The sequence below is a fragment of the Colobus angolensis genome, unplaced genomic scaffold (assembly GCF_000951035.1).
Source record: "Colobus angolensis palliatus isolate OR3802 unplaced genomic scaffold, Cang.pa_1.0 Scaffold51, whole genome shotgun sequence".
NCBI lineage: Eukaryota > Metazoa > Chordata > Mammalia > Primates > Cercopithecidae > Colobus > Colobus angolensis.
Genome location: NW_012118599.1, coordinates 9,437,817 through 9,450,708, shown reverse-complemented (window position 1 = coordinate 9,450,708; position 12,892 = coordinate 9,437,817). Strand labels below are relative to the sequence as shown.

Genomic DNA, 12,892 nt, shown 5'->3' with positions numbered 1-12,892 from the left:
ATTTAGCATTCAACAACATCAAAATTTTAAATAAGTACTAGGTATATCAAGAAGCAGGGGCCAGGCTCAGTGACTCATGCCTGTAATCCCAGCGCTTTGGGAGGCCGAGGCGGGCGGATCACCTGAAGTCAGGAGTTCAAGATCAGTGTGGCCAACATGGGGAAACCCTGTCTCTACTAAAAATACAAAAAATTAGCCAGGTGTGGTGGCGGGCACCTGTAATCCCAGCTACTTGCGAGGCTGAGGCAGGAGACTTGCTTGAACCCGGGAGGCGGAAGTTGCAGTGAGCCGAGATCGTGCCATTGTACTCCAGCCTGGATGACAGAGCGAGACTCCATCTCAAAAAAAAAAAAAAAAAAAGGCAGGAACATGTGACCCATAGTCTGGAGGAAAAACTAGTTGGTAGAAAGAGACCCAGAAATGATGGAATTAGCAGATATTAAAATAACTATGATAGAAATGCCCAATATGCTCAAGATTGTAAGGGAAAATGTTAATATAATGAGTAGTAAGTAGAAGACATAAAAAGAGCTAAGTGGAACCACCAGAGATGGGATTTAAAAGGACAAAATGGAACTACTAGAGATGAAAAACACATCTGAAGTGAATTTCTTCCTGTGAAATTTTAACAGAAGACTAGACAATGTAGAGGAAAAGATCATTGAACTTGAAAATGTGACAATAGAATATATGCAAAATGAAGTGGAAAGAGCAAAAAGACTAAAACTTCAAAAACTCTAGCAACTTGGGATGTTTTTATTTTTGAGACAGGGTCTCACTCTGGTGCCAAGGCTGGAGTGCAGTAGTACAGTTTCTACCGGAGTGATCTCCACTCACTGCAACCTCTGCCTCCTGGGTTCAAGTGATTCTCCCACCTCAGCCTCCCAAGCAGCTGGGACTACAGGTGTGTGCTGCCACGCCTGACTAATTTTTCTATTTTTTGGTAGAGATGGGGTTTCACTATGTTGACCAAGTTGGTCTCTAACTCCTGACCTCAAGTGATCCACTTGTCTCAGCCTCCCAAAGTGCTGGGATTACAGGTGTGAGCCACTGCACCTGGCTGGGATAATTTTAAATGGTCTAACATATGTAGCTGGAGTCCCAGAAGGAGAGGAGAGAGGGTGGATGAAAAAATGTTTGAAGGAATAATGCTAAAAAATTTTCCAAATTTGATGCAAGTTATAAACCCACATATGCAAGATTGTAAACAAAGCTTGGCAGATTGTAATCATGTGCTGAATGCAAGCAACAAAGCAAAAACCTTAGAAGGGACCACAGGAGAAAAGCCACATCAAATAAATGAGGTAAGAATTCAGCAGATTATCTTCAGAAACTGTATAAATCACAAGACAATCTCCCATGGGTACTGAGGGGCAATTATGTTTTAAAGCCTAGCGCAGCACCTCAGAAACAAAACATTGAAGTTGTCTTAGTTTTTGCTGCTGTAACATAATGCCCAAGACTGGACAATTTGTTAAAAACAAAAATTCTTTCTCACATTTCTGGAGTTTGAGAAGTCCCCTCATCTAGGCACTAGCAGGTTCAGTGTCTGATGGGGCCTGCCTGGTCTCTGCTTTGAAAATAGTGCCTTGTTTCTGCATTCTCCAAAGGGGATGAGTGCCGTGTCTTCCCCTGGCAGAAGCGGGAGAGGGGTGATCTCACTCGCTCAAGCCTCATGGTCTAATCACCTCCTAAAGGCCTCAGCTCCTAATACTACCATGTTGGGTCTTAGGTTCTAACATAATGAATTTTAGAGGGACACATACATTCAGACTGTAGCAGAGGTATAGCTAATAAGTTAATAGTAAAATGGAATACTAAGAAATGCTTTTTTTGAAAAGAAAGACTGGAAATGAGAAAAAAGGAAGAAATATCAAGTGGGTAAATAGAAGAAAACAAATAGCAAGATAATGGATTTAAACATAACTACATCAGTGGTTATGTTAAATGCAGATGGTCCAAAAACTTCAAATGAAACACTAAGATTGTCAGCCTGGATGATACAAAAATTCACTGACATGTTAAAAGAAGGATAGAAAAAGATGTTCTGTGCAAAGCATAATAAATTTAGAATGACTATATTAATATCAAAGTATATTTCAGGAAAGAAAATATTACCACGGAATAAAAAGGACATTTTATAGTGATGGAGCTAATTCATAAAAATTAATAGCAATTCTAAATATATAACTCAACAATAGTACTTCAAAGTACATGAGATACAGACTTCCAGAACTGAAAGAAATAGATAAATCCATGAAAAGGATGAAAAGATGTATCTCTCAATAATTGATAGAACTAATGAACAAAAAGATGAGCAAAATTCACATTTAGAAGACTTGAACTGAAAAACATTCTTAATTAAGTGGACCCAAATGACGTTTACGGAATAGTTCAACAACAGAGTACTTTCTGAAGTACTTTTGAAAGTACTTTTTGAAGTACACTTTTGAAGTTTACTTGGAATCTGCACGAGATAGACCCTATGTTGGGGCATCAGACAAGTCTCGTCAAATTTAAAAGGATTGGCATTGAACGGTACAGGTTTTGTGACCACAGTGGAATTATCTGTGAAACACCAAGATATTTGGGAAATCCTCAGATACTTGAACAACACTTATAAATAACCTACGGATTAAAGAAGAAATTATAAGGGACATTAGAACAGTTTTTGATATAAATGAAAGTGAAACACAACATATCAGAATTTGTGGAATGCAGGTAAAGCAACATCTGTAGGGCAATTTATAGCCTTAAATGCTTGAGTAATAGAAGAGATACCTTAAACAAGAAAAGGGAGAGCAAATGAAACCTGAAATAATTAGAAGAAAGGAAATAAGAGCAGAAAACTCTGAAATAAAAAACAGACCAACAGACAAGAAAATCAAGTTCAAAAGTTGAGTGTTGTGAAATGACTAAAAAAAAAAAATTGGTAATACCCTAACAAGACTGATCAAAGAGAAAAGAGAAAAACAAAAATTACTATTTTCAGATGTGAAGGGATATCACAGACCTGACAATTAAAAGTGTAATACGGAAATATGCTCATACATTTGACAACTTAGATGAGATATGCAAACCCTTGTAAAAGCATAATTAACCAGAGCAGACATAGAAGAAATAGAAATTCTAAATAATCTATGTGAAATAAATTGTATTTAATATAAAAAAATCTTCACATAAGGAAAATTTCTAGCCAAGGTAATTTTCACTGGTACTATCAAGCATTTGATCTTACACAGATTCTTTCAGATTTCTTAGGTCTGTATGACCTTGATATCAAAACCTCATGAAGTAATTTGAAAAAAGGAACTACATATTATTATCTCTCATGAACACAGACATAGAAATCTTTGAAGTATTCCATCAAATTCAGCAAAATATGTAAAGGTTATATCAAACTCAGCAAAATATATAAAGGTTAGTACATCATGATACTAATGGGGTCTGTTCCATCCATGCAAGGTTGGTTTAAAAAGTTTATATGATTCACAGTGTTAACAGTTTACAGGGGAACAACCATATGGCCATTTCACTAGATGCAGAAAGAGAATTTACATATTCAGTTCTTAATGATGAAAACGCTACATAGTAGCATAGAAGGGAGTTTTCTAAATTTTATAAAGCTCATCTGTGAAAAACCTGAAGCTACATTCTTAATGGTAGATACATAGTAGCATATCTGTACAATGGGATACTAATCAGCAATAAGAAGGAATGAAGCATGGATACATGCAACAGCATGGATGAATCTCATATATTCTGTGTAGCCAAAGAAGTAGATGTGAAAAGCGTATGTACTGTATGATTATAATTTATTTGAAAAAGGGCAAATGTATAGTGACAGTGAAGTTCGGAGGTTTCTTGAGGCTTGGGGGAAGGATCGACTGTGATGGTGTACAAGTGTGTGACGAATTGTTCTGTATCTTGCTGTATTTACGTGGTGTGACATTTGTCAAATATTACTGAAATGTGTATTTAAAACGGGTTCATTTTATTGATTGTAAACATTCTCTCAATGAAGTTGAATTTTAAAAATATGTTACGAAACTATCTTCTCCACTTCAGTCTTCTTTGTGACTTAGGATAATATTGAAAATGGTTAGGGTAGATCACTATACTTGTTAGCATTATATTTTTTAAGTTAATAACTTGTTTTGGCAAACCACCTGTAAAATGGTCATTTCGACTGATGCAGAAAGATATTCTCACACTTGATTGGAGACTTTGTGATCTGAGCCATTATATTGAATTGTTTAAGATTGTGGTTTTGGGGTCATCTAGAATTCACTTCAAAAATTGACTTTGTTGCTACCTGTAGGTCCCTGGGAAAGTCATTAATATCCCTTTGTCCAAGTTTATTTATTTGTAAAATGAGAAGTAATAGTGCTTAATGTTAAGAAGCTCATGTGGGCTTATAAAAATGAGATAATTCATATGCAGTGCTTAGCCAAGTGCCTGGTACAGAATTAGCTCTGAATAAACGGTAACTACTGTTTTTATTGTCCCTGTTGTTCTGTTATTTTTAACAGACTACCTCAGTTCAGTGAACTGTCACCACCTATTTTTCCTTACCCCATACCCCCAGTCTTCAGTGTTTCTGGATTTTTACTCTAGAACTTTGTTTCTTACTTAGATTGTAAGGCTCTTTGAGGATCTCTTGAAAGCTGTACCTGTTTTACCCAGAAAAATGTAAATAAAAATAACCACACAGTTTTCCATAGGGTTGTTCATGGACTTATTGAGCCTATACATAAGAACCCTTGTTGCTGAGCAAGAATGTAAAAACGTTCTTACCCATATAATATTAAACTTAAAAATTTTTTATTATTATATAGTAATGGTTTCCATTGACTGCTTTAAAATTAGACCTGTTACCTAGTCTCTGAGCTAAAAGAACAGGTTATGACTATTGACCTTTTTAAAATAAACATTCTCAGTTTTTATATTCAGAAACTCATGCTAACTTTGATTGGATTGAATCATATAGCTGTAAAAAATAATCTTATCTCTTTATTGTTTGTCTCACATTGTATCATCTTTGGCCAAAAGCTATACATTGACATGCTGTTTTTAAGGACCTCGTATGACATGATTTCCTAATTAGGATTTCTTAATTTTACTAATTAAATTTACCTAAAATTATTATTGTTTTGCACAATAAAAAAGTCTGTGTAAACTGCATAAATTGCATCTTGCTCTTGTGGATATTTCAGTACTGAATCATTTGATTTTTGTTTTTTTTTAAATTTTTACCATGTTTTATTAGAAGGCATATAGAATGTAGACATTATGACGGGATGGGAAACGTTTTGTGATTCTAGGTATCATTCTTCAAAAACAAATTATTGTTTCAGAAACTGTTTTGGGTGGGCCTACTTCACCTTTACCTTCTCCGGGAAATGGGAGTGAAACTGCACCTGGATCAATTACACAGCCAAAGAAAATTCGAGGAATTGGATTTGGAGACATTTTTAAAGAAGGCTCTGTGAAACTTCGGACAAGAACATCCAGTAGTGAAACAGAAGAGAGAAAACCAGAAAAGGTGGTAATGATGGACTTAAGTTAGATTAACTCCATTCATTCTCCTATTAAGCATTTTTAAAATGTAAAAGTCAGTTTGTAACTCTGTTCAATTTCTTTTTTTTGAGATCACTAATAATTTGGTTATGAATGAGGAGGCTGTGAGAAATTTTGTCTCCATATTTACAATATTGATATTCATGGTTGAATCTAATAAAATTAGAATGCTTATTTCTTGGTAAATTTAACACACTTAGAAGCTTTAGGGTTTTTAGTTATCACAGTGTAAATAAAAACCAGAAAGTTTTTTTTTGCCTTTTAAAAGCTACCATATATGAATTTAGTTTTGTATATAATATATATTTAATTAGAATTAGACTTAAAATGGACTGTTTTGAAATGGATTTAGGAAGTATTAAATTACTTTATATTTTGGCACTACTTAAATTTCCTCTAGATTGTCAACATTTGTTAAATTTACTAACCTTCTTTGAAGGTGTGGAGAATTTTATTTCATTAGCATTTTGCTGGCATTGTGAAATGAAACAAAGTAAATGAACCACAAATTATAAGAACTAAAAAGAGGGTTTAAAATAAAACCTTAAGCTGTTATTTTGGTGGTAAAATAGCTACAGTCTGTAGAGCATTTTTTCCACAGTTCCTTCTGTCCTATCTCTTTAACTCTGAAGAATTTAAAGTGTTACAGTGTTTATTTGATTCGTGTAGCTACATCTCATTTAAAGACTGTGTTTTGGTTATTGAGATACTATGAAGTTTCCTCCTAAGATAGGTGCTTTCAACTTTTTTTTTCCTTTCCTAACTTGCTACCTATTTTTTTATGTAACAGTGAAGAGTTGGGTTCAGAAAAGAGAACTTCCACTTTCTATCCTACACATTCCTAGCTCTGAGACTATCTGGCATTAGGATTATGGGGTCAAATTGATTCTTGGTTTTAAAGGTAAAGTTTGGAATTCTCATGTTTTTTGGGGTGGTGCTCTATAGCTATGTAACAGCTAGGAATGTTGGACAAGCAATTCTTGCATTGTGATAGAAATTAGACTAGATGATCTTGTGCTCCTTCCAATTGTGAAGCTTGTGATTATATTGAATAACTTTATTGATTAATGATTACATTATCTTTTAATCATCCTTGATAATGTCCACTACTCAAGAGTTGTTATTAGTGACTGTAGTCTCAGGGTTACCCTGTATAATGGTCTTGTCAGGCTTGCTTTGATCACTGATCCAGGAATTGATAAAGTAGGGAGCACATTTGCTGTGTTTATAGGTACACCAGATTGGAAAATATGGTGGTTAGAGTTGGGGAAAACTAAAGTAAGTATCTTAGAAGATAAACAGAAAACACAGTGGTAGGTAGGTAAGTTAGCAGTGTGTTCAGATTTTTAAGTATTGACATCTAAGGTTAAATGTACTGTTGTTTCTGGGTAGAGAACTTAAGGAAACACTAGTATAAGGTGGTAAAGGACTTAGTCCTTTACAGATTACAATGGACAAATGTCTAGTAGACTGTAGTTATGAGGAACATAAGAGTACCTGAATCATTTACATTCATACAGCAATGAAGTATAAATAATTTTTTTTCTCCTCTTTCATTTTAAGGTTTAGTTCTGGGTTAAAACCTGGGCTCTGCTGCTAAATTCCTTTTACTATGGACAGATTACTTATATAAATTTATATTATTGTATAAATAGTGCCCCCTTAATGCAGATAGTTATGAGGCTGTTAGTCCTATATGCACTATTTATGCAAAGTGTTTACCCCAGGGGTTTAACTTCTCAAGTGCTGTTGTTCTTATTTATTGTATTTGATTTATTGTATTTTGTAAAGATAGGGTCTCACCTTGTCATCCAGGCTGAAATGTAGTGGTATAATCGTAACTCACTTACAACCTTGAACTCTTGGTTTCAAGCAGTTCTCCTGCCTTGGCCTCCCTAAGTGTTGGGATTCAGGCATGAACCACCAGTGCCTAGCCTCTTATTTATTTTAGAGATTCTAAAATTAAATCTCGTTAATATACTATGGGCATCAGAGAATATTGTCTTTTAGATAAGGAATCTTAGCTCTGAGCTATGATTTAAGGAACTTTGGAGACCTTTACCTGTTTCATTGCTGATTTTTCAGTCACATTACTATCCTAGCTATAAGGACCATTAGGGAAAGCTGGGTAACTGTAAATGGAAACTTTGTTTAACAGTATTATCTTTATTCTATCTTAAAATAGTTCATGCCATTTTTTTTCTATTCTAGCCCTTAATCCTGCCGTCACTGGGATCCAAAATGCAGAGTGTGGAGATAACAAAAACAGATAGCGAAGGTAAAATTAAAGGTATGTATTTGAATAAAACTTTCATATTGGGAATAGTAGAAATATACTCAAATGTATCATGAGACTTGTTGGAAGCATTTGTTACACTGCTTTATTAGAATAGCAAATTATATTAGATGTAAGCACCACGAGGTCAAGGATTTTGATGTACTTTGTTGGTTGATGGATGTATCTCCTTGTAGTTGAATCTGTGTCTGGAACATCACAAACAGTAAATATTTGAATGAACGATTAATGAAGTTGTTATTTAACATATGGTATTGACTATAAGTATTTTAAAATTTAAAGATAGATTATTAAGTTCATCTTTAATCACTTTTAGTATACTTTACACAAGATAGAGGCTTAATAAATAAGTATTTGTTGAATGAATCCATTTGTGTGAGCCACATTATTTGCATTCTTTATTTCAGCTAAAGAATATTGTAGAACATTATTTGCCTATGAAGGTACTAATGAAGATGAACTTACTTTTAAAGAGGGGGAGATAATCCATTTGATAAGTAAGGTAAGGTATTTCTGTTTTCCAGTGAATTGTTTATAGAAATATTTTTCAGAAGTTATACATTCACCCTAGAATGTTCTTATATTCACTCTGGAATCTAGAAGAGCTGGGACTTTGTCTTGTTTCTAAATCCTGAAAACTTGGCATGTGATAAGTGCTCAGAACGTTCTCTTTTTGAGCTAACTTTTATTGACTATATTTGTTATAATTTATATATTGGAAATTATTAACCATCATATTTGCTTTTTAAGTAATTACTTTTTTTTTTTTAAATTAACGTCAACTTCCCAGATTTTTATTCTTTCTTCTCTTCCACTTCATTCTATTTTTTCTCCTATCTACCGTTTGGAGTGTTGTTTGTAATATAAACAGAAGAAGAAAAATAGGGAAACAAGCTAAATGTCCATCAGTATGGAAACGGTTCTGAAACTCTTTATACTCTGGAAAATGATGTCACCATTTTAAAAATGGAAGTGATTTTATAACTTGGAATAAATCCTAATGCAAAATAAAGAGAAAACCTAGTAGTACTTTTGTGTGGGCAGAATCCTATATTAACTATCTTATGGGAAAATTACGAATATTTGGTTTTTGCTATAACCTTGTAGAATAATTTTTGAAATTCCCCTGCCCACACACACCTTTTTAAAGTAGAGATGGAGTCTTGCTATGTTGTCCAGGCTGGTCTCGAACTCTTGAGCTCAAGCATTCCTTTCGCTTTGGCCTCCCAGAGTGCTGAGATTACAGGTGTGAGCTCTCACACCTGGCCCCATTGTTTTACATTGACTTTGTTATAAGATGGCATAGTGTATATAATTGTTTTTTAAAATAAGTTTTATTGTGTATACTTAAAGGATAATGATGTTATAGGATACATAGTAGTAAAAAGGTTGTTATAGTGAAGCAAATTGACATATCTATCATCAACTGCAGATAAAATCATTTAGCAAGAATTTTGTAAATTTATGTAAATTTTCATATTAATGTAATTTGCACTGATTACACCTAATTTTTCATGCAAGGGTGGTGAATATTTAGAAGAAACTTAGAAAGTCTTGTTAATTTAAAAAGAAAAAAATTTAAAGACAAGGTCTTTGTCGCCCAGGCTGGCATGCAGTGGTGTGATCATGGCTCACTGCAGCCTTGAGCTCGTGGGCACAAGTGAGCCTCCTGCCTCAGCCTCTCAAGTAACTGGGACTACAGTTGCATCCCATTGTGCCTGATTAACTTTTTTTTTTTCAAATTTTTTTTTGTAGAAACAGCGTCTTGCTATGTTGCCCAGGCTGGTCTTGCAAACTCCTGGCATCAAGCGATCTTCCCACATCAGCCTCTGAAGTTACTAGGATTACAAAGCATGATCCACTATGCCTGGTCAAATCTCGTTAATTTTTAAAGCAGCTGAATAATGTGATTAATATTTAGTATATAAAGTGTTAAGAATGTTAAGAAAGATACAGTTTGGAAATTCATATTCTCCCTCTCCACCTTCGTCTCTTTTCCACTTCCTTTCATTGTATCTTTTTTTTTTTGAGACGGAGGCTCGCTCTGTCACCCAGACTGGAGTGCAGTGGTGTGATCTCGGCTCACCGCAACTTCCGCCTCCCGAGTTCAAGCAATTCTCCTGTCTCAGCCTCCTGAGTAGCTGGGACTACAGGTGCCTGTCGCGATGCCCGGCTAATGTTTGTATTTTTAGTAGAGATGGGGTTTCACCTTGTTCGTCTGGCTGGTCTCAAACTCCTGACCTCAGGTGTTCCACCCACCTCAGCCTCCCAAAATGCTACGATTACAGGTGTGAGCCACCATGCCCGGCCTTATTTTATCTTTCTCTTTTTTTCTCTGAGAACCTTTTAATGTTATAGATGGAATTTTAAAATAGATTTTTTTCTTTTTTTAAATTAAACCCAATTTTGTAATTACTGCTAAAAGTAATACATGGGAAATATTTCCTTTTAGAAGGACAGTGTCATCTGTTTAGTTGCAGCTGGGCACAGTGGCTCATGCCTGTAATTCCAGCACTTTGGGAGACCAAATCAAGAGGATCATTTGAGCCCGGAAGTTTATGGTTGCATGCCTGTGGTCCCAGCCACTTGGGAGGCTGACTTGGGAGGATCACTTGAGCCCAGGAGGTTGAGGCTGCAGTGAGTCATGATTGCATCACTGCACTCCAGCCTGGCCAACAGAGCAACACTTTATCTAAAAAAAAAAAAAAAGATAACTTTTATTGTCTTAATTATTCTATTTTGCTTTTTAGGAGACTGGAGAAGCTGGCTGGTGGAAAGGTGAACTTAATGGTAAAGAAGGAGTATTTCCAGACAATTTTGCTGTCCAGATAAATGAACTCGATAAAGACTTTCCAGTAAGCTTTTGTTTTTCGGTGATGATAATACTTGAAAGAACATTTTGCCACTAATCTTTTGTAGACAAGTGTTTTTGCATTATTATTGAATAATTTTTATGAAGGCGTTTCAGATGTAGCCGTTCAGGTAGGAGTTGAGTTATAGTAAAACAAAATGATGTTTCAGTTCCATACTTTATTCTTCCTTTGTTTCTTTCTCGACTGTACTGAAAAATAACCCTGGACTTCTTTATTTTATAATTTAAGAAGGACGGTCTATCCTAGTAACATAAATTAGTACTTTCCTGGAAGAAATTATATTTTATTTAATGTTGTTGAAAAGCTTTAGTTTATTTTAAGGTCTTGTGGAATTGCTAATATGCTGTTGGTGCATTTTTTTGGGAGGGCAAGAAGCACTCTTTGCCTCAACAGAACTTGTTATTTTAATATCACTTCTCAGAGAAAAAGTGGGGCTGAGTCATTCATCAGTGGTCTTTGCCTTCCTACAACTTGGTCCCCTTTCTCCATGGATGAGGAATATAATGGAGTTTTTAAAATAGAGGGAAAGAGCATTAGCGCAAGCACACAGCAGGATGGGCTACCATGTTAGGTTTAAGACAGTGCTGAACTCTCTAACTCGGTGGAAGCTTAGGCTATCTGAGGCCTTTCTTTTGTTAGATTGCATTCAGTATCGATTTAGCCTTCATATGCTTTATTTTATACTTTTACTAAAGAACATGTTTTTTCTGCTTTTATTATGTTTGTACATTATGGCTTTTATCAATTATTCTTAATTTGTGAAAACCAAGTCCACATACTTAGAAATGTATCTCAATATTTTAAGGTATTAAGTCTTAAAAATGAATGAATGTTTATAAATTGAGAAAAAACACATCTTTACCTTTAACTGTTCCTTTGAGAGTTCCAAAGGGTTAAGAATGAAAACCTAGTCTATTTGTTGCTACTCTGCTTTTTAGAAAACAAAACAAAATGAAACAAAAAACAAGGTCTCTCCCTTGTTCTGCCAGTCCTCCTCTCCCCACAACCCCAGCTGCAAAAGAGGGATAAAATGGCACTTAGGAATCTTAACCTAGGGGAAGGCAGAGCAGAACATTTTTGCTCATTAAGATTTTTAAGGTTTATTCAATCCACTGAAATATGGATTGAAATATTTGACTGAATTTTGATCAATGAGGCTATTTATTCTAATGAAATAATTTGTTGTCATTGATTTTTTTGGGTAGTTTTTACAATCTTAGCATTTTATAATTTTTGGCAAGGACAGAATGAAGAGGAGAGACATTTGTATGATTTAGATTACTACTAATTAGAGTTTAACTATATTCGATATGAAACTGGTCAACCGTTTCCACCATTATTATTTTAACAGAAACCAAAGAAACCACCACCTCCTGCTAAGGCTCCAGGTATGTAAGAAACACATTATTCAGTTTGCTGTTTTCAATTTTTTAAAATTCTAAAATGGTAAAATTGGATCTAATGCAAACTATTAATTTTTATCAAGTATGATGTTGTCTGTAAACATTTTTAGAAATATATGAAAATTGAGTGTTCACATGCATCAGTATCTGTCATTTTTTTAAAAGTACAAAAGGTATAAAATAAGGATCTTGAAAATGTAGATACTTTATATGTAATTTTGAGTTAATAAAATTAATCAAATTTAAACTGTCTTAGAAAACTTAATATATTGACCTGGCCAATTCGTTATTTTACCTTTTCAAATGAAATCCATTTGTTAATGTCTCAAATAATAATTTACGTACTCTTTCAGACAATATGCTGAAGGTTAAACGAAGTAGATGATTTTAAACAGATGAATAAATTACGGTATACCGAGAAGTGTCTTCAAGAGTTAAAGTTTTGTAATCTAGCTCTTTGCTTCCATAACTACTGTTTTCAAATAACTGCTCTTTACAAGTGTAATAAAAATTTCTATTTTCTAAAAGATTTGCTGTTTTTTAGAATAATCCAAGTCTTTTTCTCCCCCTTGGTTTTAACTTTATGTTTGCTGACATAATCCTAGAGCAAAGAAAGCATAAGTTAAAAGTAATTTTTTTAGAAGTTGGTGTCGAAAGTTTATTATATAGCTTGACTGTGCAATATGGTAGCCACTAACCATGTGTGGCTTTTGAAATTAATTAAAATTAAATAAAATTAA

At 34.3% G+C, this 12,892-nt stretch overlaps 1 protein-coding gene across 1 annotated transcript in view; it reads left to right on the top strand.

Annotated features, from left to right (window-relative positions):
- CD2AP (CD2-associated protein) overlaps positions 1-12,892 on the top strand; it is a 158,328-nt gene that overhangs the window by 96,878 nt on the left and 48,558 nt on the right. The window contains exons 6-10 of the mRNA XM_011960437.1: positions 5,358-5,545; positions 7,792-7,870; positions 8,284-8,378; positions 10,627-10,731; positions 12,101-12,137. Of these exons, the coding sequence (XP_011815827.1) occupies positions 5,358-5,545; positions 7,792-7,870; positions 8,284-8,378; positions 10,627-10,731; positions 12,101-12,137 (504 nt within the window). The remainder of the gene's footprint in view (positions 1-5,357; positions 5,546-7,791; positions 7,871-8,283; positions 8,379-10,626; positions 10,732-12,100; positions 12,138-12,892) is intronic.